The sequence below is a fragment of the Dipodomys spectabilis genome, unplaced genomic scaffold, assembly GCF_019054845.1.
Source record: "Dipodomys spectabilis isolate Male_0828 unplaced genomic scaffold, ASM1905484v1 ptg000335l, whole genome shotgun sequence".
NCBI lineage: Eukaryota > Metazoa > Chordata > Mammalia > Rodentia > Heteromyidae > Dipodomys > Dipodomys spectabilis.
The window spans coordinates 6,009,799-6,035,657 of record NW_024871012.1 but is presented as its reverse complement, the minus strand read 5'-3'; the positions used below and the strand labels follow the sequence as shown (position 1 = coordinate 6,035,657).

The 25,859-nt window shown below is 45.3% G+C and overlaps 1 protein-coding gene across 1 annotated transcript in view; it reads right to left on the bottom strand.

Annotated features, from left to right (window-relative positions):
* LOC122095130 (spermatogenesis-associated protein 31D3-like) overlaps nucleotides 1-23,329 on the bottom strand; it is a 38,088-nt gene extending 14,759 nt beyond the window's left edge. Inside the window, 6 exon segments of the mRNA XM_042665614.1 lie at nucleotides 19,723-20,444; nucleotides 20,808-20,935; nucleotides 21,290-21,430; nucleotides 21,694-21,754; nucleotides 23,241-23,301; nucleotides 23,303-23,329. Coding sequence (XP_042521548.1) covers nucleotides 19,723-20,444; nucleotides 20,808-20,935; nucleotides 21,290-21,430; nucleotides 21,694-21,754; nucleotides 23,241-23,301; nucleotides 23,303-23,329 — 1,140 coding nt within the window.
* Between the last annotated feature and the right edge of the window lie 2,530 nt (nucleotides 23,330-25,859).

Genomic DNA, 25,859 nt, shown 5'->3' with positions numbered 1-25,859 from the left:
ACAGAGCCTCACAGACCAGAGCCTCACAGACAGAGCCTCACAGACAGGGCCTCAGAGACCAGAGCCTCACAGACAGAGCCTCACAGACAGGGCCTCACAGACAGAGCCTCACAGACAGAGCCTCATAGACAGAGCCTCACAGACCAGAGCCTCACAGACAGAGCCTCACAGACAGGGCCTCAGAGACCAGAGCCTCACAGACAGAGCCTCACAGACAGGGCCTCACAGACAGAGCCTCACAGACCAGAGCCTCACAGACAGAGCCTCACAGACAGAGCCTCACAGACAGAGCCTCACAGACAGAGCCTCACAGACCAGAGCCTCACAGACAGAGCCTCACAGACAGAGCCTCACAGACAGGGCCTCACAGACCAGAGCCTCACAGACAGAGCCTCACAGACAGGGCCTCACAGACCAGAGCCTCACAGACCAGAGCCTCACAGACAGGGCCTCACAGACAGAGCCTCACAGACAGAGCCTCACAGACAGAGCCTCACAGACAGAGCCTCACAGACAGGGCCTCACAGACAGAGCCTCACAGACCAGAGCCTCACAGACCAGAGCCTCACAGACAGGGCCTCACAGACAGAGCCTCACAGACAGAGCCTCACAGACAGAGCCTCACAGACCAGAGCCTCACAGACAGGGCCTCACAGACAGAGCCTCACAGACAGAGCCTCACAGACCAGAGCCTCACAGACAGAGCCTCACAGACAGAGCCTCACAGACAGAGCCTCACAGACAGAGCCTCACAGACCGGGCCTCACAGACAGAGCCTCACAGACAGGGCCTCACAGACCAGAGCCTCACAGACAGAGCCTCACAGACAGGGCCTCACAGACCAGAGCCTCACAGACCAGAGCCTCACAGACAGGGCCTCACAGACAGAGCCTCACAGACAGGGCCTCACAGACAGAGCCTCACAGACCGGGCCTCACAGACAGAGCCTCACAGACAGGGCCTCACAGACCAGAGCCTCACAGACAGAGCCTCACAGACAGGGCCTCACAGACCAGAGCCTCACAGACAGGGCCTCACAGACAGAGCCTCACAGACAGAGCCTCACAGACAGGGCCTCACAGACCAGAGCCTCACAGACAGAGCCTCAGAGACAGAGCCTCACAGACAGAGCCTCACAGACAGAGCCTCACAGACCAGAGCCTCACAGACAGGGCCTCACAGACAGAGCCTCACAGACAGGGCCTCACAGACAGAGCCTCACAGACAGGGCCTCACAGACAGGGCCTCACAGACAGAGCCTCACAGACAGAGCCTCACAGACCAGAGCCTCACAGACAGAGCCTCACAGACAGAGCCTCACAGACAGGGCCTCACAGACAGGGCCTCACAGACAGAGCCTCACAGACAGGGCCTCACAGACAGGGCCTCACAGACAGGGCCTCACAGACAGGGCCTCACAGACAGAGCCTCACAGACCAGAGCCTCACAGACCAGAGCCTCACAGACAGGGCCTCACAGACAGGGCCTCACAGACAGAGCCTCACAGACAGGGCCTCACAGACAGGGCCTCACAGACAGGGCCTCACAGACAGGGCCTCACAGACAGAGCCTCACAGACAGAGCCTCACAGACCAGAGCCTCACAGACCAGAGCCTCACAGACAGGGCCTCACAGACAGGGCCTCACAGACAGAGCCTCACAGACAGGGCCTCACAGACCAGAGCCTCACAGACAGAGCCTCACAGACAGGGCCTCACAGACCAGAGCCTCACAGACAGAGCCTCACAGACAGAGCCTCACAGACCAGAGCCTCACAGACAGAGCCTCACAGACAGAGCCTCACAGACAGAGCCTCACAGACAGGGCCTCACAGACAGAGCCTCACAGACAGGGCCTCACAGACAGGGCCTCACAGACCGGGGCTCACAGACAGGGCCTCACAGACCAGAGCCTCACAGACCGGGGCTCACAGACCAGAGCCTCACAGACAGAGCCTCACAGACAGAGCCTCACAGACCAGAGCCTCACAGACAGAGCCTCACAGACAGAGCCTCACAGACAGAGCCTCACAGACAGGGCCTCACAGACAGGGCCTCACAGACCAGAGCCTCACAGACAGAGCCTCACAGACAGGGCCTCACAGACCAGAGCCTCACAGACAGAGCCTCACAGACCGGGGCTCACAGACAGAGCCTCACAGACCGGGGCTCACAGACAGAGCCTCACAGACCGGGGCTCACAGACAGAGCCTCACAGACCGGGGCTCACAGACAGAGCCTCACAGACCGGGGCTCACAGACAGGGCCTCACAGACAGAGCCTCACAGACCGGGGCTCACAGACAGGGCCGCAGATCGGGGCCGTGGGACAGAGTGGGGCATTGAGAGGCCACCGCCCCGAAAGGGGGCGGAGCGTGCTGCTGGAGGGGGCGGGGCGTCGAGTCCCACCTGGCAGCTGCCTGCTGGGATTGGACAGGGGGCCGCTTTGGGGAGGAGCGTGAACGGCGGTTTGAAACCATCAGTGGGGGGAGGGCGCCGCCCATCTGGGTAGATGTAGGCCGCGGGGGGGGGGGGGGGGGGGGGGGGCGGGCGGAACAGCCCTGAGCAGACGGGGCGGACCGGAGTCCTGAGCAGACCCTGAGCCCTGAGCAGACGGGGCGGACCGGAGCCCTGAGGAGACCCTGAGCCCTGAGCAGACGGGGCGGACCGGAGCCCTGAGCAGACGGGGCGGACCGGAGCCCTGAGGAGACCCTGAGCCCTGAGCAGACGGGGCGGACCGGAGCCCTGAGGAGACCGGGGCCCTGAGGAGACCGGGGCCCTGAGGAGACCGGAGCCCTGAGGAGACCGGGGCCCTGAGGAGACCGGAGCCCTGAGGAGACCGGAGCCCTGAGGAGACCGGAGCCCTGAGGAGACCGGGGCCCTGAGGAGACCGGAGCCCTGAGGAGACCGGAGCCCTGAGGAGACCGGGGCGGACCGGAGAGACCGGGAGTCCGGAGGAGAGAGGAGAGGAGAGGGCCTGCTGGAGCAGGGCAGGGCAGGCCTCGAGAGGCCACTTGGGCCTCCTCCAAAGGTCATCGGGGCTCCTCCAAAGGTCATGGGGCTCCTCCAAAGGTCATCGGGGCTCCTCCAAAGGTCATGGGGCTCCTCCAAAGGTCATGGGGCTCCTCCAAAGGTCATGGGGCTCCTCCAAAGGTCATGGGGCCTCCTCCAAAGGTCATGGGCCTCCTTTCAAGGGGTCACTTGGGACCTGCCTCCCGGAGCAGGGCGGGGCAGGCCCACGGACAGTGGAGAGGCCTGCGTGTGGGGGAGGAAGGGAAGAAAGGAAAAGCCTGGGGCTTTGGGGCTTTGGAGGTCACAGGTTTGGAGGTTTGCAGACCACCTCATAAGGTCGGGGCTGCCTATTGGAGGCTTGGTGGTGGAGGCTGCTCTTGGCTCTGGTATCTCGCCGCAGGACAAGGTTATCACAGGACCCCTTTCTGGTGTACATAGTGAGAATAAACTGTTTTTGTTCACCTTTCACTGTGCTTGATGGATTGTCTCGCTCTCCAGAGGTCATAAGTAGACCTCTTCTGGCCCACAGTTCCTGTCTTTGCTTCTCTGAAGATCTTGCAGGCCCTTGGTCCCTTGCCTGGACCATCCCTGACCATCTATGCTGTTCCCACACGACACTTTGCTAAGGTTCACCTTAATCGGTCAGGGATGCAACTCTGCCTCCAAGGGGTCTGTCGAGCTGGGACATCCAGAGGAGCCCTTCTGCAGGTGGACTAACCAGGGGACTAGCACAGCTGGACTGGCATTGGAGGGCATGCTTCCTGGCTGGTGTGTAGGTGCCTCCTGCAAAAGGCATTTTATTTGTCTAATTTCTTAAATGAATTGTCTGTTCTCAGTGTTCTGCATACTTTTGAGTTGTTAGCTTTATTGTTTTTGATTTTTCCACTATCTTCTTTTCAGAGACAAGTCTTATATTAAGAAATTTCTCGTGGCAACAGTGCCAGCCAGTCTGTGGCTTGCCTTTTCATTTTCTTGAGTGTTACCATTTCTGTTCCATGAAATGGATGGTTTCAATGTGTATACTTTAGTAGCATTTAGTGTATCCAGAAGATTGTACACAGGAGCTGTTGTGTGACTGGCACAGTTAACCAGGAAAGGCCCTCATCATTCCTTTTCCTCCCAGCCCCTTGTAGCCACTGATCTGCTTTCTGTCTCTGTGACTTGCTTCTCCATCTTACATTGGTAGAATCATATGGCAGTTTGGCATTTTCACTTGGCATGGAGTTTTCAAGCTTGTTCTTGAATTTTTGAGATAAGGTGTTACCATCTAGTGTATAGAGTATGCTCCTTGCTGAGGTTATAAGCATGTACCACCACTCCTGGCTTTGTTGTTCTCATTATACAGTCACATCAAACATTTTACTTGAGATGAAATAAACAGCTTACAAAGTGAACGCCAAGAAGTCACAAACATTTTAACCTTCACAAGGCAAATGGTCATTATCATGGTCTGTAATGTTTGAATTCTATGAGTTTTTACAATACAACGATTTCTTCCACATTTGGTGATATGTACCTTTCTTTCCTTTTGTTTAGTGTAAGCTTCTCCCTCTTTCCCTCTCCTTCCCTCCCTCCCATCGCTGCCCTTGAGTTACTTAGTTTGTTTTCATCATCAATGTCCAGCGCAGCTGATGGGCCCCTCTGTTGTATATTTTCCTGTTTCCCTCTGATTCTGTGTCCTCCTCCTAGCTTCCCTCAGACATGCACATATATATGCCATATATAAGGTCAAGAGCACTGAGTCATTTAGAAATGATACGACAAATTGAGTAGAGATCCTTTGTTTCTTGAGTCCTGTTTTTTTTTTTGGGGGGGGGGGGGTCTGGTCGTAGGGCCTGAATTCTGGGCCTGGGCGCTGTCCCTCAGCTCTTCAGCTCAAGGCTAGCACTCTACCACTTGAGCTACAGCGCCACTTCCGGCTTTTTTCTTTTTGTTTATGTGGTGCTGAGGAATCGAACCCAGGGCCTCAGGCATGCAAGGCAAGCGCTCTACCACTGAGCCACCTTCCCAGCCCCCTTGAGTCCTGCTTACTTGTCACATCTCCTTGCATTTTGGATTTAACCACTTTCAAAAATGGCATTCTTCTTGGTTAGGGGGAAGGTTTCATTCCAGGTGCTGTGTCTCTGGGAGGGAAGGAGGATGTCTTTTGTGGAGTACTCATGTTTTCCCTACCAAAAATAAACAAATAAACTAGATTACTTGAATAGATTTATGCACAATAAAATCAGAGTCAGCTCCCAAGAAAGGTATCACCAGGCCTCTCTGTTCTGCTTGTTCAATGCCACTGGACAGCTAATGAGTAATTGATCCAGGCTGACACCACATCCTGCACATCATACAGGTTGCCTCATTTCCCAGTCTTTGTGCTAGAACAGCTTTTTGGATTGTCCACTCCTGTTCAGAGATCCACCTTGTCATGTCATTGCTGTTCACCCATCTATTTTGCAACTTCTGAGGGCTTTTGATGTGTGGTCACTTTTATATTCTGTCTTCAGGGGTAAGCCTCAGAGATCAAGAAAGCCTTTACTCCTGCCTTATTGCTACTATGAATGTTTGCTCCTGGAGCCACTGTCTTGAGCTAAAGTCTCTGTTTTTCCATTTTCTATGGCATGTGTGTGTGTGTATGTATGTATTATTTTGTTTTGTTTTCCAGTCCTGGGGCTTGAAGTCAGGGTCTTGGCACTATCCCTGAGCCTTTTTGCTCAAGGCTAGTGCTCTACCACTTGAGCCACAGTGCCACTTCCAGCCTTTTCTGTTTATATGGTACTGAGGAATAGAACCTAGGGCTTCATGCATGCCTGGCAAGCACAATACCACTAAGCCAAATTCCAGCCCTTTTCTATGGTTTTTGCAAAGCAAAAGCACTTTGTTTGAAGTCTGCTTTTCCACTTTATATTTTAATTTTCTTATTTTCCCATGCTACATAAAAGTTTGCTTCCTCCCTTCTCCCTTTCTGCCCTCTGTGTCCTTTTCCTCCCTTTGTGCTAGAAATCAAACCTAAGAAGTTATGGATATGATACCAGCTGCTTGTTCCAGTAGTAGCAGTTTTAGGTGTGACTGGTAAAAGGGTGCTAAGTTTATTTCCTCCGGTATAGGCCAGACCCACAAAGTGCACTGACTTTCTATAGGCATCCTTAGAAGGTTTAATCCTCCCCACTTTTTTGAGATTGGTTTCCATGAAGTAGAGTATGCCCATTTTCAGCTGGGTATTTTTTTTTTTTTTTGCAGGGCAGGGGCAATCCTGGGGGTTGAACCTAGTGCCTTGCACTAGGTAGGTGATTAGGTGCCCTACCAATGGAGGTAGGACCTCCCAGCCCTTTTTGCTTTATTTTCTCAAGAGGGTTTTGAGTTTATACCTGGACCTCCACCCTCTTATTTATATGTCCTGCATAATTGGAACAACAGGTATGTGCCACCACACCAGATTTTCTTGATTGAGGTGAAGTCTGTGAATTTAATTTAAATTTAATTTTTATTGTGAAAATACTGTACAGAGGAGTTACAATTACATGGGCAAGATAATGACTACATTTCTTATCAAGCATTGTAGCCTCCTCCTTTGTTTTCCCTTCCCATCCAGGAGCAAACATTCATAGTAGCAATAAGGCTGCAATAAACATAGTCGTACTGCTAGCTTTAGCGTGGTCTTGTTTGTGAACATTTGGGTAAATGCCCAAAAGTGGGATTGCTGGGTCATAGGGGAGCTCTATGTGGAGTCTTTTGAGGAACCTCCATACTACTTTCCACAGTGGTTGAACAAGTTTACACCCCCACCAACAATGCAGTAAGGTTCCCTTCTGTCCACATCCCCTCCAGCATCTGTCGTTATTAGAGTTCTTGATTATAGCCATTCTAACTGGGGTGAGGTGGTATCTCAATGTTGTTTTGATTTGCATTTCTTTTATGGCTAGAGAGGTTGAGCATTTCTTCATGTGTCTATTGGCCATCCTTCTTTCCTCTTCAGAGAAGTTTCTCTTCAAGTCTTTAGCCCACTTATTTATTGGGCAATTGTTTCTTTGAAGATTTGTTGTTGGGGGATTTAATTTTTTGAGTTCCAGGTATATTTTAAATATGAGACCCTTGTCCATTGTATGGTTAGTGAAGATCTTCTCCCAATCCCTGGCTTTCTATTGATCTTGCTAGCTATGTCCTTTGCCATGCAGAAGCTCTGCAATTTCATGCAATCCCATTTGTCCAACCTTTCTTTGATTTGTTGTGTTTCTGGGTCTCTATTAAGAAAATTTCAGCCTGTGCCAAGGAGACCTAGGGTTTCTCCTATTCCATCCTGTAATGTTTTCAGAGTGTCTGTTTTAACTCCGAGGTCTTTGATCCATTTGGAGTTGATTCTGGTGCAGGGTGATATATAAGGATCTAGCTTTAGTTTTCTACATGTAGTTAACCAATTTTGCCAGCACCATTTACTGAAGAGGCTGTCTTTCTTCCATTCTATTTTTTTTTAGCTCCCTTATCGAAGATTAGATGACTATAGGTCTGTAGGTTCATTTCTGGGTTTTCAATTCTATTCCATTGGTCCTGAGGTCTGTTCTTGTGCCAGTACCAAGCTGTTTTGATTACTATGGCTTTATAGTAGAGTTTGAAATTTGATATTGATATTCCTCCAGCACTGTTCTTTCCGTTCAGGATCGTTTTTGCTATTCGGGGTCTTTTATTATTCCATATGAATTTTTGGATTGCCTCTTCTATTTCCTTGAAGAATGAGGTTGGAATATTGATAGGTATCGCATTGAATTTGTAAATAGCCTTGGGAAGTATTGCCATTTTGATGATGTTGATCTTTCCAGTCCAGGAGCATGGGAGTTTTTGCCACTTTCCAAGTTCGGTTTTGATTTCCTTTTTCAAGTTTTTAAAGTTTTCATCATAGAGGTCCTTCACTTCTTTGGTGAATTCCTAGGTATTTTATTTTTTGTGGGGCTATTACGAATGGAGCTGCTTTCCTAATTTCAGCCACACTTTTCTCATTGTTGGTATACAGAAAAGCCATTGATTTTTTGAGGATTAATTTTATACCCTGCTACTTTGCCAAAATTTTGAATCAGCTTGAGTAATTTGGGAGTGGAGTCCGTGGGATTCTTTAAATACAAGATCATGTCATCTGCAAAGAGGGAGAGTTTTACTTCTTCTTTCCCTATTTGGATCCCCTTTATGTTTGCATCTTGTCTTATTGCTATAGCTAGGCATTCTAATACTAGACTGAAGAGAAGTGGAGAGAGTGGACATCCTTGTCTCATTCCTGAGTTAAGAGGAAATGGCTTTAGTTTTTCACCATTAAGTATAATGCTGGCTGTAGGTTTGTCATATACAGCCTTTATTGTATTGAGGAATGTGTGAGGTTTTTTAAAAGAGGTAGGCGAGTAAGAACAGCACCACGCATGTGGTATTTAGGTAAGGGGTAGGTTTATTCAGTAGACCTGCTGGGACCAGGTCAGGTTGGACCTCCACGCAGCTTGGAAAGGCCTGGGAAAGAGAGAGCTGAGAAAGAGAAGAGAGCTAGAAAAAAGAGAGGAAAGAGCTAGAAAAGAGCAGAGAGAGGGTGTCTGGGCCTGGACTAGGCCTTATCTAGGGTATGGGCAGAGGAAGGTATGGCCACATCAAATTCAGATGTGACCTCAGTGGGTGCAGATGTGACCTCTTCCAGGTGTCCCAGTTGCCTAAGTAATGCAGGTACTGAGTGGAGACTTTGCTGTGAGAAGGGTGGAGTCTGCTAGCCATCCAGGACCGGACCTTACAGAATGTTCCATGGATTCCTAATTTTTCCAGAACCTTTATCATAAAGGAGTGTTGGATCTTATCAAATGCCTTTTCTGCATCTATTGAGATAACCATGTGGTTCTTATCCTTGCTCCTGTTGATGTGAAGAATTATGTTAATTGATTTGCGTATGTTGAACCAGCTTTGCATCCCTGAAATGAATCCGGTTTGATTGTGGTGTATGATTTTTTGGATGAATTGTTGAAGTCAATTGGCCAGAATTTTGCTGAGAAGTTTTACATCAATGTTCATCAAAGAACAGGGTCTATAGTTCTCTTTCTTTGATGAGTCCTGCCTGGTTTTGGGATGAGGGTTATGATGGCTTCATAGAATGAGTTCGGTAGTGAACTTTCTCTTTCAATTTCATTGAAGAGTTGGAGAAGTATTGGTGTGAGCTCTGCTTTGAAGGCCTTGTAGAATTCCTTGTGTAAAGCCATCTGGTCCTGGGCTTTTCTTAGATGGGAGGTCTCTTATTGCTGCTTCTATTTCAATGCTTGATATGGGCCTGTTAAGATGGATTAACTCATCTTGGTTTAGTTTCAGCATGTCAATATTTGCTAGGAAAAGGTCCATTTCTGCCAAGTTCTCAAACTTATTAGCATAAAGTTTTGAGAAGTATTCCCTTATAATGTTCTGAATCTTGGTTGTTTCTGTGGTGATATTTCCATTCTCATCTCTGAGTTTATTAATTTGGGTGTGTTCTCTTCTTTTTCTGATAAGATTTGCTAAGGGTCTGTCAATTTTGTTAATTTTTTCGAAGAACCAACTCTTTGTTTTGTTGATTCTTTCTATGGTTTTTTGGATTCTAATTCATTTAATTCTGATTTAATTTTAATGATTTCTTTCCGTCTACTGTATTGGGGGTTATCTTGCTGCTCTTTTTCAAGGAGGCTCAGATGTCTCATTAAATTGTTGGTTTCAGATCTCTCCAATTTGTTGATGTAGGAACTCAGAGCTATAAACTTGCCCCTGAGTACTGCCTTTGCTGTGTCCCAGAGGAGCTGGTAATTTGTGTGCTCATTTTTGTTAAATATCATGAACATTTGAATTTCCTTTCTAATCTCTTCCATGACTCACTCGTGATTCAGCAGTGTGTTGTTCAGCCTCCATGTGTTACAGGATTTTCTTTGGTGGCTTTTGGTGTTGAGTTCTAATAAATAGTCTGTGAATTTTTGACTGGCCTTGAACTACTGTCCTCTTGTTCTCCACATTCTGAATGGGAAGGATTTCAGGTGTGGTCTACTGCCCCTGTGTCCATTGAGGTTTAATGAGTGAATCAAGGCTAGGGCAAAGCTATCATGCGTCTAGGAGCAAGTCAGAATATATAAAGATCTTTAAAGTATTTCTGGTTTTTGTTTTTCACTTTTTAGGTTTGCTTTGTTGAGTGGTTGCTTTGTTGCTCTGAGGTTTGAACTCAGAGCATTGTGTTGGTAGGCAGGCTCTGAGTCAGGAGCTTTAGTGATGGGTCTAACGTTTCTTCAGTTTGTTTTGAGGTAGGGTCTTGTGTTTTTATGGAGGCTGGCCTGGCCTACAGTCTTCTTCTTTATGTTCCCCACATATCTGCATGACAGCTTTTACTGTGAGAAATGAAGTCTCGTGAACATTTTTCTCTGACTGGCCTTGAAGTGTAATGCTTCTGATCTCTGCCTGCCAAGTAGCTGAGACCACAGCTTGCGCTACTACACTTAGCTATCTTTAGAATTTTCAAACAATGATAAAGCCAATTAAAACAATGTTTTCCAGTTACCTTCACCATGAGCCTGCAGAGTTGTGAAGAACATGAGTGATCAGACTCTTCTCCCACTTTCGCCCCTCACGTGTATAGGTGTGTACTTTGGCACACAGTCACGAGTCTTACCTGCCCACTTTTGAGGCAATGTGAGGGTTAGGTAGGATCCTTCTCTACTCATGGGCTTTCTCCCTGACCCTAAAATCCAGACTTGTCTTATTTTTCCAGGTTCCTTAGATTAGGAGAAGCTGTGCTCACTGGAAAGGCAAGATGTAGGATCTTCAATAATTTAGTGCATCAACCAAGCCTTATTCTGATAACCTGTTCATAGAGCTAACTTCTCTGTTTTGCCTTTGTGGCATATCATAAGCAAAGTCAGTCTAATCTATGATAGCCTTGAATGCACTTCTAAATCAAACTTCCAAATTATGAACTGTTATGAAAGGGAGAGGAGGGGGCTGAGAAGATTAGGACCAAGTGAAAATACCAGTGTATGTGCCTTGAGAGTATAGAAGTTTTGCACAAGAAAGTGACACACTGTCAAATAAGTGTGCATAATACTTGTTTCATGCACCTGTCTATTGAGAAACTTTTTCAGAATCTAGCATGTTACTGTATATCAGATTAAAGTTATCATGTGCATTTTTCTCATTTATTCTGATAAAATCTTTTTTTCTAACAGTCACTCTGAACAGACCTTGCTATGGAAAACCACAACCTGGAGTATCAGTCAGTGCCCCAGAAGACTGGTAAGGTAAGGTGATAGGTGCTATTGGACACTTGTAATTTTGAATGTTGTTAGATTTGTGCTGTCTTCTTGGGAGGGATTGGAGGGATTTGTTTGACAAGAAGATTACCCCAATCTAGTTTCAGATCGTTGATGCTTTGATACTGTTTCCTTTTAAGTAATCCTTACCATTAATCTCTGATAGGGATATCAGCTATCTTCATTTCATAGAGAAAGAGTCTGACACCTACAAATGTCTTAAAACAGCAATCATAGCTAAGCTTGTTAGGTAGGATGTGATAGAAATGATTTTGTATTTGGAACCAGAAGTTTTTTTTTATTGTAAAGATACTATACAGGGGGTTACAGTTACATGAGTGAGGTAATGAGTACACTTCTTCTTGAACATTGTTACCCCCTCCATTCTTTTCCCCCTACCATCCCCTCCCTCCCTATCTTCCCCGAGGTTCTTTTTTTTTTTTTTTTTTTTTGATTGTGATTAAGTGATTACATAATTTCCGGAATTTCACAGTATTGTGGAATAATGATGCTCATTTAAAGTCACAAGTTCATTCTAACTTTCCTGGAGCAAATTGTCTATCACAGTCTGTAACATATAACAGTGTTCACATGTTATACACCATACATGTGATCAGTAGCATGGGGATATTTAGTAGTGGTTCGACCAGATGAGTGGGAGTTCTTTGTTTCTTAAGTCCTGTTAGTTTTGTCGTATCACCTAACATTTTGGATTTAGCATCCACTTATCAGGGAGACCATGTACCGTTTGTCTCTTCGCTCTTGGCTTACCTCGCTCAACATGATTCCTTCTAGCTCCATCCATTTCCCTGCAAATGCCATTATTTTGTCATTTCTAATGGCTGCATAATATTCCATTGTGTATAGATACCACAATTTTTGGATCCATTCATCTGTGGTGGGGCTTCTGGGTTGTTTCCATATCCTAGCTATTGTGAACAGTGCTGCAATAAACATGGAGGTGCACGTGTCCTTGTATATTGGTTCCTGTTGTGGAACCAGAAGTTTTTTGTACAGTGGATACACAGGTACAGAAATCAATACAGACAGCAGTGTTTGGAGAGGTAAATGGTTAAACTTCATGTTCCCATGAGTATTAATGGTAAAGGGTAGGCATTAAAGACAATCTGAAAATGGGAGCCAACCAAAGTTCTCAATGTGGACTTTTACCAGAAATCCAGTTAGAATTAAAAGAAAGCTTGAAGGGCTGGGAAGGTGGCTCAGTGGTAGAGCACTTGCCTTGCATGCTCGAGGCCCTGGGTTCGATTCCTCAGCACCACATAAGCAAAAAGAAAAAAGCCGGAAGTGGCGTTGTGGCTCAAGTGGTAGAGCACTAGCCTTGAGCTGAAGAGCTGAGGGACAGCGCCCAGGCCCAGAGTTCAGGCCCCACGACCAGACCCCAAAAAAAAAAAAAAAGAAAGCTTGAAGAATGATTGGAAAAGTCCATCCTGTTGACTCAAAACAGTCAGGTTACAAAAGAGATACTATTCTGAATTGTTAAAGAGCAGCAGAAGATTGGGAACTATAAATTATGTAGCAGGATGGCAGAAAAGCCTAGCGAAACCAAGTTTCAAGAAAGCTGGTCTGAGAAGCCGGATGTACTTGGTACAAGTTTCCATATGAGAACAGAAGTAGACTGATGTCATAGCTCCAATACCCAGGCAGAATAAAAGGAATAATTTCTCCTTTCTTCAGTCTTCTTTAAAAAATTCAGTTGTGTAGGAACTAGATGATATTCATTCACATTGGTTTTTTTTTCTTTTTTTTGCTTATGTGGTGCTGAGGAATCAAACCTAGGGCCTTATGCATGCAAGTCAAGCACTCTACCACTGAGCCACCTTCCCAGCCCCATTCACATTGGGAATGACTATCTTCTTAACTACGTCCATTGGTTTTGATGCTCATCTCATTTGGCATCATCTGGCCAGACACAGCCGGATATAATGCTCAGCCAAGTAAAGGGCACCCTAGGGTTCAATTGCATTTACACGTGTCATTATCGGCTGCAGGGTGGATCTTTGTATTAGATCAGAGGCTTTCATCTGATGAATCTGATGAGATCCCCTTTCCCTTTCCCTGCCCCTTCCCCCTACCCTTTTTCCTTTACCTTTACCTTCCCCTTCTCCTTTCTATTTCCCCTTCCCCTTCTCCTTCCTCTTTCCCATTCCCCTTCCTCTCTCCCTTCCCTTTCCCCCTGCCCCTCCCCCTCCCTTCCTTTTCCCCTTCCCTTCCCTTCTTTTCCTTTTCCCTTTCCTAGTCCTAGCCTTTCTGTCCTTACCTTGTCTATGCCGTGGATTTCCTGAGTTTGCCTTTGTTCTTGGCACTGCCCCTGCCTTTTCCTTTCCCTTTGCCTTGCCTTTGCCTTTCCTTTTTCTTTCTTATGTTCATCTCAAACCCAGGGCCTCATATATGCTAGCTAGTGGCCTATCATTGAACTACTCCCCCAGCCCTAACTTAAATTTATTATTAGACTGAATTATCCCTTCAAATTACTTTCATTTTCATAGTTTTTCTTTTGTCTTAGTAGCTTCCATATCTCTGGGTTCAAAGAATGTAGTTCAAAATTATTCAGAAAAGATACTTGCAACTGTGCTGACATGTGTAAACCTTTTTCTTGCATGACACCTTAAATAATACTGTATAAGGCATTTAATTTAATGTTTACATAATATTAGGTATAAGTGACCTACAGATCATTTAAAGCACATAACAGAATGTATATAGTCTATATGAAAATAGGCTGTTTGAAGTAAATGACTGTGAATATCATTTGATTTTGATATGCTTTTTTTTTTTTGTGGTCGGTTGTGGGGGCTGAACTCTGGGCCTCAGTGCCGTCCCTCAGCTCTTCAGCTGAAGGCTAGTGCCCTACCACTTGAGCCACAGTGCCACTTCCAGCTTTTTTCTGCTTATGTGGTGCTGAGGAATCAAGCCCAGGACCTCATGCATGTGAGGCAAGCGCTCTACCACTGAGCCAACTTCCCAGCCCCTGATTTTGATATTCTTAAGAATGTTGCACCCTTGTAGACGCTAAAGGAATTTACCTTGTTCTAGATGGATGTGGGCAAGCTCTCGATTATGGATTAGGTTTCAGGGATGTTCATATGACTTCCCTGGTCTTAGGCATGTGATTGTTAGGAATTCTATGGGGGGCATGTCTCCCCACTCCCACCCCGGCTTCTGTCTCAGACCAAGAGAGACCTGATGAGAAAATGAGAGAACATGAGGAAAAGAAAACCTAGAGACCATGAGTAAGAAGTTTCATTTCCTGGTTTTGTGGAAAAACCTAAGCCTATAAATACAGAATTGGGCTAATTTTCTAAAGAAATGGATCAAATATGTGGTGCTGTGGTCTATTTGTATGCTACCCCCATGAATGCTCATCAGCTTCCCTTGGCCAATCAATCATCTTTCCAAAATGCAGATCTAGATATGTTTTTTCATCTGTTTATGAATAGGTATGCTTTTTTATCTGGATATGAAAACCTTGGCTCCAACAACCAACAAAAGCCCTGCAACCAACAGCAAACAAACAAAAAGCAAACAAAACAAAAACCTTGGCTTTAAACTACTCTCCTCTACAATGGTCAGTGTTTAGTTGTCAGACCTTTAGTGTTTTTAATGTTTATTTCTTCATATAAAACACTCAAGCCTCACACTTGCTTGGTATTTGATCTATCATGTCTCCAGCTTTTTTTCACTTTTTTGATTTTTCAGATAGGTTTTTCAATTTTGCCTAGGTTTAGCTTTGTCTTATATAGTATTTCTACCTATACCTTCCATGTCACTGGGGTTACAAGCATGGACTACCAGGCTTAACTTGTTTAGGATAGAGTATCACTTTCACTTTTTTCTGGGCTGTCATCAAACTTCTGTATTTTTAATCTCTGTCTCCTGATAAGCTGGGGTTATAGTTATGCATCAACATGCCCGATTGGAGATTTTTAAGTATTTAAATGATTTTTAAGTTTTTAAATGATAGATTCTGCATTCTACTTTGAAGGTGAAGGACATAGGTTAGTGGATAGACTAGGGAGGGGAAAAATGCCAAATGACATAAAGTTAAAAAATGACAATTTGATCAGTGTCAAACATGAAAAACTGACAATTTGGGCATGTGCTGGAAAGATAGAGCAAATGTAAATTTGCTTTATGTCATTTGGCCAATAATTTCTACTGATAAGTACTAGCAAATGGCAACAAGTAAACAGGAATGGTGGTAAAGGATCCTAACATAGTATGAAGAGATGAAAAAGTTCATGATATGTCCATACATGATCAGGATAGTACACTGAATTTCTACAGTTTGTTCTTCCCCAGCAGCTCCCCATAGTCTGCATTCTTTCTGCATCCCTATGAGGGAAACACTGTAGTCTCTAAGTCATAAGCTTGGACAAAGAGATGGAAACATGTAATAAGGGTCATCATAGCTGTCTTCTGTTCAGATTTATTTGCTTATGTATTTTTATTTATTTTTTGATTGGACATGAGGCTTGAACTCTGGGCCTGAGTGCTGTCCATCACCTCTTCAGCTCAAGGCTAGCTCTATACCACTTGAGCCATAGTGCCACTTCCGGTTTTCTGGTGGTTTATTAGAGATGAGAATTTGACGGCCTTTCCTGCCTGGGCTGGCTTTGAACTGTGATCCTCAGATCTCAGCTTCCTGAGTAGCTAGGATTACAGGTGTGAGCCAACGGCACCTGGCCAGATTTATTTTTTCCAGTCCTGGGGCTTGAACTCAAGACCTGAGCACTGTCTATTTGAGCCACAGTGCCACTTCTGGAATTTTCTGTTTATGTAGTGTTGAGGAATGGAACCCAGGGCTTCATATATGCTAGGCAAGCACTCTACCACTAAGCCACATTCCCAGCTCCATGTTCAGATTTATTTTGATGCTGAGAAGCCACGATGTTTTTTTCTGGAAAAAGTAAAAGTGTACTGTAGGAAACTCCTAGTTTTCAGTCTATCCCTGTATAAGAGGTTACATTCTATGCAGCCAACTTTTTAGCATTGTGTATGTGCACAGATTTGAACAGTGAAAGCATTCTGTACAAGTCCATAAAATCTGTAACCCTAGTGACATGTGCATATGAGGACTCATTTTTGGATCATGCAGATGGCCTGAAAGTGATCTACTCTAGCTCTACCAAGCTTCGATTAAGTATAGCAACTTCATCCTGATAGGTGAACTTATGCACACTAACGGTATATCATATCTGTTGTCCTCAAGTATAGATGGAAGACTTTCCCTAAAGACAGGAATTTCATGCCTGATGACTTCTCTGTAGTTATTCAGTGCTCAGAGAGCCTCATATATAGTACAGTTCAGCCACTATGAAATCATTAAGCCCTCTAGCACCCTCATCAACCTTGAAGAAAGGCTGGAGGATAATACTGATCTGAGAAGAATGTGCCGATGGTATATAAATTTTTGTTACAGTAGTTGTTTTTCCTCTCTTCATGATTTTCTTTGTCCATCTAAGACATCTTTCACACAATCACCTTTATCTTACCCTGTGTGACATTCTGACACTGAACAGCCTGTATTTTCATTTTCTAAACAATGTTATTCGGTCCAAGCATAGTGAAGAAATATCCAGGGGAAAAAGCACATCTTTTGGGTTGTTAGCAGTAGGGAGATATCTGTGGCAAGATCAAAGAATGCTCCTAAAACAAATGATCCCTTAGGAGTACCACCTCTTCTTTTAGACTCTACCTACCACCTGGAGCAATGCCATCAAACTCTCCCCGGTGGGGTCATTACCTATTACTGACCACTTTGTGTTAAGAAATAAGTAAACCAGTGGGTTCTGAAAAACTTATCAACCTTTGGTCCTCAGTACAGAGAGAGATTTCTCTACCACTTCTAGGACAGGAACAATTAATAGAGGGAAGAATTGCAGCATAGCATGCCATGCAGTTGGCAATATGCTAAGCTAGGATCAACCTTCTCAACCTTTACTGGTAGAGAAAGGGGATTCAAGAGTAGGGCCATCCATTCCTTATAGAGACAATAGGGGCAGTCAGGAAGAGCCAACCTCATTTTCTTTTTTCCTAAACACTAGCCATAGATAACCCTAAACCCATACCAACAAAACTATGCAAAAGACAGAACTGCTGTAAGGGCATTTATTGGAGATGAGAACAAGGCAATATATTGGAGGTTTATTGGGGGAAAGTTATGAATTATTTTGAGGGAGGAAACTTGTCTCTGGGAATGATGGAGGAAAAGTTTCCCTTTCAAAAGGGAACCACTCCCAACACACTGCCGTTAGGAATGGTAGGGGTAGCCAGAGGCACCTGAGGCACTTGCTGTCTGCAGGTGGGTCTGCGGTGGAGCCCTGGTTCCTTGTACTCCATGGCTGTGAGATGCCTGTGATCAGGAGCTAGCACACTCTTTGTTGGCTCTTTGTGCCAGCCTGTGCCTTGCCTGTTCTTCTCAAGGTAACTCTGTCTAGGACTAGCAGCTTCTTGTGCGCAAGACTTGACACATGTCACTTTAGAGCAGGAAGCTTTGTTGGGGTGCTTGCCCTGCCTACGGTCTGTCTGGGTCTCCAGTTCTGCCGTCAGCTGAGTTTTCCCAGACTTCATGGGAGAGAGAAGGGGTTCCTGGGGACATGTGACACCTACTCCACGCCCCTGCCCTTGTTTCGCCACCGTTACTTTCCCAGTGTCTCTGGTGACTTTTTGATTTTCAGTGTTCCCAGAAAAAGTAGCTCTCCCTTTACCTAGGCTTCTGGCCTGAGCAGATGATGATGGAGAACTGCCCTTTCCCAGAGAGCCTTCTTGTCCTTTGCCCCTTTTACCTGTACTAAACCACTGAAAAAACTGTTTCATGTGGTTTCTGAAGTGATTTTCAGGAGGAAACTGACCCTTCTGTAACAGAACATGGGATGTCCTCCCAGACATCTCCTTTGATGTTTTATTTTGAGGATGGCAACTCCTCTTTCTGAGTTGTGATGTCCCCAGCCTTGTATCTCCTCCACCAAACTCGCCTGATTTTAGTGTTGGAGGGCTCATGCCATTGTTACTTTGTGGAGAATTTTTGTCTTGGCCCTTGTGGAGGTCACTAGTGGTGCAAGGCTTCTGTCCCTGCTTCCCACTGATCATTGTCTTGTCCAGTTGTGCATGCAGCTCATGGGAAGCTGCTATGTTCACACTGGTGACACTAGAGTTTAAAGTAAGTAAAGTCACGTTTTTCGAGTTATCTGACTCCAGAGGCAGGTCATCCTGAAGACCCTGGCCCTTTCCTGTCTTTCTGCTCTCCAGTTTCAGTTTCAACTCATTGAAAAGTCCATTTTTTAAGTCTGATAACTCAGGACCTTGGTGAACCAATGTATCCATTGGGGTCTTTTTAGTGGTCAGGATACCTTGTGCTTTGCTTTGATTGATAGTTGTCACTAGGGAGGCTTTGCTCTCCTTGGTGATGTTTGTTCCAGCTTGGGATGGAAGATCACAGAATTCCTTGGTCTTGAATGTCTCCTTAGAGATATTATATAGGGAATTTTTTTCTGAATGTATCCTCTTTTCATCAGTCCTTTGTACGCTTTGTTTAAAAATTTGTTTCTTATCGTCTGCATCAGGTGCAGCCATTGCTGTCCTTGGGAACACATTTGGACTGCACATATTGTCTGCTGTGGACTGTGTCACATGGTCATGGTGTCCTGGGACACCATGGGTTGGGCGCAGAAAAGGCCATCTGCCATCCTTCATTCTATGTAGGTTCTCAATGTACTCATTGTTGGTATCAGAGAGTAATTGTCTCTGAAACCCCTGTCCTTTCTTGCTCACAGGTGAGGCTGAATTTGTTGTTCCCATCTTCTTTTGGCTATTAGCAACAGAATTTTGTCCAAAAGACTGAGATACCCCAAGTTTAGAATCTACCCCAGAAATAGAGGTTGATGGGGAGGAAAGTTTAGAGTTGGAGCAGACCCAAGATGGACCTTCTTTTGCATAAGTGGTTTCTATGGATTTCTGGGCCTTCTGGGGAAGACATTGCATTGTCTTCATTTGAAAAAATTTAATTCTGTCAGCCACAATATTTGGCTTGGTGGAATCAGGGAAAGAAATATCATGGGGTGTGTCCAGACTGCTCTCCTTCCCTACCAATGGTGCCAAATCTCTCTGTTTCTTTTGGCTAGGGGATTTTTCACACAAGGACAAGTGCATGCTGTTAGAATGACATAAACCATTCACAGTGCCAGGGACCTGACACTCTTTGATTTCTGTGAATTTCTTGTTCCAGTGTACTTCCAGAGCATCCTTGAATTGTTTCTGATGCAGAATTACCAGTGAAGTACTCAAATCACTCCCTGACACACTCCCGGTGACACTTTCTGAATTTGACTCAGATTGAGACTGTGAACTATTATGTGGAGCCCCCGCTGAGGCAGTGGACAGATGGTCTTTGGGTCCAGTCTCTGGGCTGTGTCTCTGTTCCTTCCCTACTTCCTCGTCTAGCAGAGATATCTCTATGCTCTTCTCAGAGCTTTCAAGTTGGCTCGATTCAAAGTTTGGGTGTTTGCTCTTCTGATGTTTGAAGGAGGAAATCCATGAGAGCCCCTCACTGATCTTAGACTCAGAGCTCTGGGGAGTTTCTATCCTAGGACTCATCAGTGACAGAGACTCCTGGATCCTGCGGGGCAGGCCCCAGTGCTGCTGGATAAGCCTCTTTCGAAGGTGATGCTCTAGTTTTTGCTGCAGGCCACTGTTGAGGGGGAAATCACCAGGAAGGATGGAGACCATAACTTTAGCTTTAGAATACTGTCTGACCAATGGAAGTTTTGGAGCTGGAAAACAAAAGTCTTCCTGAGATCTCTGGACCACAGAGGGTAAACCCCACACATTCTCTTGCTTTTTCTGCAATATATTATATTCCAGGTGATGAATTTCAGATGGTGTAAGGAGCTGTACCTCACTCTGTAGTCCATGAAAACAGACTCCACAGGCCCTAATCTGGGGTTCAGGAGAAGATGGCAGGCCGAGGAGTAGAGATTGAAGCTGGGCCTGTGCCTGGGCTCCTAGATGATCTTGGTGCAAGGTCTCAGGCAAGACTTGAGAATGGATTTCAGGCAATGGCAGAAGTTTAGGGTCAGGGATCACTGGGGATTTGTGGGCTGTGAAGACGTTGGAGATTATATTGAAGAAGACAAATTTCAAAGAATAGTCACCTAAGCCAGGGACAGTAGAGCTCAAGGACTCACTGTGTAGAGATGGGAGACCCCAAAAGAGTTGGATAGACTTTTGCTGAGAATGGTCCTTATAGGGATTTGGACTTGGGGCCTGAATATACTTGTGTAGCTCCCCTTGCTTGCCGTTGGAGCTCCCAAATGGAAGGGAAACTGCCAATTCCTGCTGCTCAGCAACAGACTCTAACACTTTCCCTACAGAATTCAGTTGACACCCTAGCTTATCTTGTTGGGTACAAGAATCAGTTTTGCTTTCCCTTTCTTTCCACATCAAGAAGCCACCTCTCTTCTTGATTTGGGTCTCCAAGAATGCTAGAACGTCGAGTCTGATAAATGAGAGGTTACTGGGCTCGATGTGGTAGGATGCAGCAACACCTTCAGAAGAGGCCTCGGAAGAATGGAGGGCAAGGGATTCCCACTTGGCCTCACACTCTACTAACTCACAAGGGAGCGGGCTCGTCACATCTAGCTCCCTGCAGGACAATTCTCTGGTTAGTGGGTCATGAGTGGACAAGCCAGAAGGCCTGCCAGTCATTCCACAAGTGGAATCATGTTGGAGAACAGGTCCTATTCCCCAAGTATGATGTTCTAGGGGAGGAGGATTTGAGGCGAGTTGTTGCAATGGTAATGGAGCTGCTACAAACTTAGTTTCCAAAGGAGACATAGTCTCTAGTGGCAGAGCATGGTCTGGAGAGCCTGTGGAGGGTAGAGTTGGAGAAAGCTCAGTTGTTATAGCTGGAATTGCATTTTCTGCTAGGTTTTCTGAGAGAGGAGTGTTCGGTGACGCAGATGACTTTTTCACAGGAGTTTCGGAAACTAATGGAGACCCTGAAGAGGCAGCGACTTTCACAGATGCTTGAGATAGCAGGTGACTGGCCTCCGCCGCTGTCCTGCCACACACCTGACAGAGGGGGTCTGGACATAGCAGTTTCCGAAAGCGAGTAGTGTTGGGATGCTTGTCCAGGAGGCTACAGGTGACAGAATGTGCAACGTTGTAACTAGGACCAGCCCAGTGAATACAGGGGTGGGATGGGGCAGGGGGAGGGGTGCAAAGAAGGGACTCTTGAATCTAGCTACTCTCTTCATAATCTTTTACCTCTATTCCCTAGCCTGTCCTCATAATCATAGCCATTACTTTATCCTTCTCATGACTCAGGCTGGATATACTGAATCCCAGGTATGCATAGAACATGCTAAAGAAGGGAACAGGAAAAAAAAAGTGACCAATCACCTTGACACCACAGAAAGCAGCTTCTGCTCCTCCTCAGCTTCTTTTCTCAGAGGTCTCTGTCCTGTAAAATCAGGATGTGGTTTATGCATGATGAAAGTCAGAACACAGGGATGTTACAGTTAGCACCTCTTTAAATAAAGGTCTAAAGCTCCAAGAATTAATAGACGAGTCAAAAGTGCAACAGTAATGTTAAGACTATTCACTTGTTTATGTGGCTTCATTTTCACAGCATCTGCATGTCAACCTGTACAATACAATATCAAACTACTATGTGAAGCAAGAGGCACAGAAGTGACTGGACCCCTCAGACATGAAGACTGAGAAGGCACTTTGCACAATGTCAGGACACAGGTACTGTGACTCAAAGCATCCTCTAGTCCTTTCTCCACATCTTACCTGGCCAGCAGCACCCACCCCAGCACCCACCCAGATCCTTCATGTTGGCAGAGCTGGGCCTCTGAGAGGCATCTCAGTCCTGTCTGTCTGTGAGCCTCTCCTCTGAGCCTCATTTTCTGGTACAGTCTGTGCCTAGTAACTGTTGTTCTCGTGGGTCTGTTATCTCCAGAAAAGAAAAGGGGAATTCAGTTCTGGCAAGCTTACATCAAGCAAGAAGAAACATACCTCTCAATTCTCCTCTTCTTTTTCTGTACAATATTGTTGGTCTCTGAGAAGAAAAAATGAAATTAAAGGACCAGAACTCATATTCATCTGCATAGGAAGTTCAGATATCTACTAACCAGGAGTAATATGACAGAAATTTGTTCTTTGCCTTGATTAACTTTTTAAGGCGATAAGTTTTTTTTTTCAATTTTTTTTCTGGGAAACTTTAAAGCAGGATATTTTCTCTTGAGTGCAAAATCTCTACAGGTAATAGTCTAAAGTATGCTCCCTCAGAGGACACTGTGTCCTGTGGGCCTGAGGTCCAGGACCACAGAGGTCAGTATTGCTCTCCTGAACATCCCAGTTGAAAACAAGATTCACGATGGGACAGTGGACGTGGAGATGGGACTCAGATCAGGTGTCAGCAAAGATTGTTCTTGAGTGTACCCATATGTGTATCTAAAGCAGTCTGGATACAAAGTCACTATTTGTTCCTTCTTCCAGCATAGATAAACTGTGGGCTTCAGATGGAAACCTTAGTCTTTTATGAACTCCCTCCCCTGTCAGGCCTCGTGCCCTACAACAGTGATATTGCTTCAAGTGCTTTGATTCTCAATGTCAGATGTCTTTGTGAGGCAATCAGGAGGATAGACACCACTGATGGTTCTCAGCCATCAGAGCCAACTTCTCTTTTGGATATCAAAGTCTCAGAGGGCACATTCCCCACCCCCAACCCTTGCTTCAATTCCTCTTCCCCTATGAGTACATCATACTCAGTAAACAGAACTCTTTCTCTAATGAGATGCCCTCTGGGAAACACCAGTTGAGAATTGTGGGGTTTCTCCTATACTCCCATACCTTTAGGATGTGTTTCTTATGATGAATTGTTGGTACTGATGGTTTCAGCAAACGGTAGCACAAGTATAGAAGTAGAAATAGTAAGGCACCTAGAAGGGTGTACTTAGTATCAATATCTAAGAGAGATGAGCCAAAGCACAGCCATGGCTCCATTCAGAAAAGAGAGAATATTCCCCATGATCTGAATCACATGAGTGCCAGAGGCAAGTGAGTCCTGCCGGAGCATGGCCTCAGGTACAATCCCAGGCCTGCATCACAGAGCATGGACGGGTCATAGAAGGTTTCTGAGGGTGGGGCGGGGCAGCCAGGAGAGGCCGTGTCCACACCCCTGTCCTGACCAGTCAGACAGCAGAGCTCTGTACCTAACTCTGCTGCTCCATTCTCCAACTCTACCTTTCTTCATATATGTATTTACCCAGGGGAGGCTTCCCATTTGTTCATCTGTGATCGAGGATACTGTTGGGGGCCCATGTATGCTTCTGCTTTTATAGTCTGGTATATTACCTGCAATTTCTGTTCCTATCTTGACATATTTACACACTGCTTTTCCCTTTCACTTATATATACAAACCTGAAAGTCTTTTTTTTTTGTTCCTTGCTACTGTCAAATGGTAAAGTTTTGTGTATAAATCAGCCTTTACTGTCTTTACTCAGAGGGAATGACTCAAATTACAAAATAATGAAAATAATAGACAAATACCTGTAATTATAGCTTTAAGCATTCTGTGTGTGTGTGTGTGTGTGTGTGTGTGTCCTGGAACACACTCCCACTCTAACACATATACATCATTTGACAAATAATGTAGTATTTTCATCTGTAAAAAAATGTTTCCATTTTTTCTATCATTTATTACTGTGGCCCACTTCTAATTCTATATAAACTATAGGCTGTCTTAGACTACACCCATTTCATAGCAGTTATGGAATTCTCTCTAACAAGAGAGAATTGGTTTACAATGTGCTAAGGGAATATTTCTGAGGCCTTGTCAGGACAAAACAGAAGTATCAGAGGTTTAGTGAACAAGCCGCATCAATCATTCATACAGGACATGGAATTGCAGTCTCTCGTGAGTATCTGTCCTATACAAAATTGAGAAGATGTGTTCTGTAATCACCCAGCTCATGTTCAACAACCAGTTGTCTACTACATGTTATTCTTTTTTTATTTTAAATTGTGAAAATTCTGTACAGATGGGTTACAATTACATGGGCAAGGTAATGAGTACATTTCTTATCAAGCATTGTTGCCTCCTCTGTTTCCCCTTCCCATCTCCCTCCCCCTCTCGCACCAAAGTTGTAAAGTTCGTTTTTCCACATAAGGGACCCATTGCAACAATGAGATGCACACGTTATTCTTGTATTTAGCCCTCAAGTTGCCTGCACCCTATGATTCTCACTACACATGACTTTCATGCAGGAGCAAGTGCCCTGCCTTGAGGACAAGGGTCCTCCTCTCTTTGCTCTCAGCCTCAGCCAGGGTTTCAGTCAACACATACTGCTGTAGTCCTAGGCATGTTCCTGTGCTCACGTGAGCTTCCAGAGAGAAGTCCCACATAGGTCCAGGACGCACATATGCAGAGAAAAGTCCACTACCCCACAGCGTTGCTTTATAGCTAAGCAGCTACACCCAGTGAGTCAGAACTGCTGACATTCAGCATGTTCTCAGCAAGATTTCCATACCTGTCTATATTGTTTTCTCTATGAATGAAAAGTCCTTTGAGAATATGCCTGTCTTCTTCTGTTGGTTTTTTGTTTTGTGTTTAGTCCTAGGGCTTGAACTCTGGGCTTGAGTGTTGTCCCTGAGCTTTTGTGCTCAGGGGGCAGCATTCTACCTGTTGGGCCATAGCTCCACTTCTGGCTTTTTATGTCTAACTGGAATCTCACAGACTTTTCTGTCTTGGCTAGATTCAAACCGCAATCCTCAGATCTCAACCTCCTGAGTTGTTAGGCTTACAGTCATGAGCTACTGGAACCTGGCTTTTGTTTAAAATGGGATAATTGGCTAAATATCTTTGTGTGCCTAGATTGAAACTTAACAGGGGTGTAAGTGAGAAGGCTTTTTCCCAAATGCTAAGATGACCCTTTTCAGAACCAGGTAGAAGCTCCTTCAAAGCTCAAAAAAAGAAGAAACCAAAGATACCACCACCAGTAAACCATACTTCATAGCATTTATACTTCTTACACTAACATCAGTTTCCACCCTTCTCTGCTCCCTGGGATGGACCAGAGAGTCCAGCACTGACTCATAATGGGAACATAAGTCCAGCCAGTGAATGAGTAAATGTTAAGGAAATGTTAAGACCTAGCCAGTTCTTGACAAGTGAGGAACAGAAATTCCTGCTCTTGAAAACCAAGAGACTTGTAGCTGAGTTCTGGCTGTTGGGGCCAGTAATCCTAGGTATTCAGGTAGCTGAGCTCTATGGATCAGAACTCAGGGCCAGTGGAGGCAGGAAAATCCTTGTGACTCTTACCTCTAATCACACACAAAAAAGCTGAAAGCAGAGCTGTGGTTCAAGTGGTATAGCATTATGCCTTGAGCAAAACACAAAAACCACTCAGGAAGAGTGCATAGAACCCCTGAGTTAAAGCCTCAGGGATAGTACATGAGCGTGCGCGCCCGCGCACACACACACACACACACACACTCGCACGCGCGCGTAGAGTAGAACATAGAATGCATTTTCTCAATTTTGTGTCAGGAGTTGGGA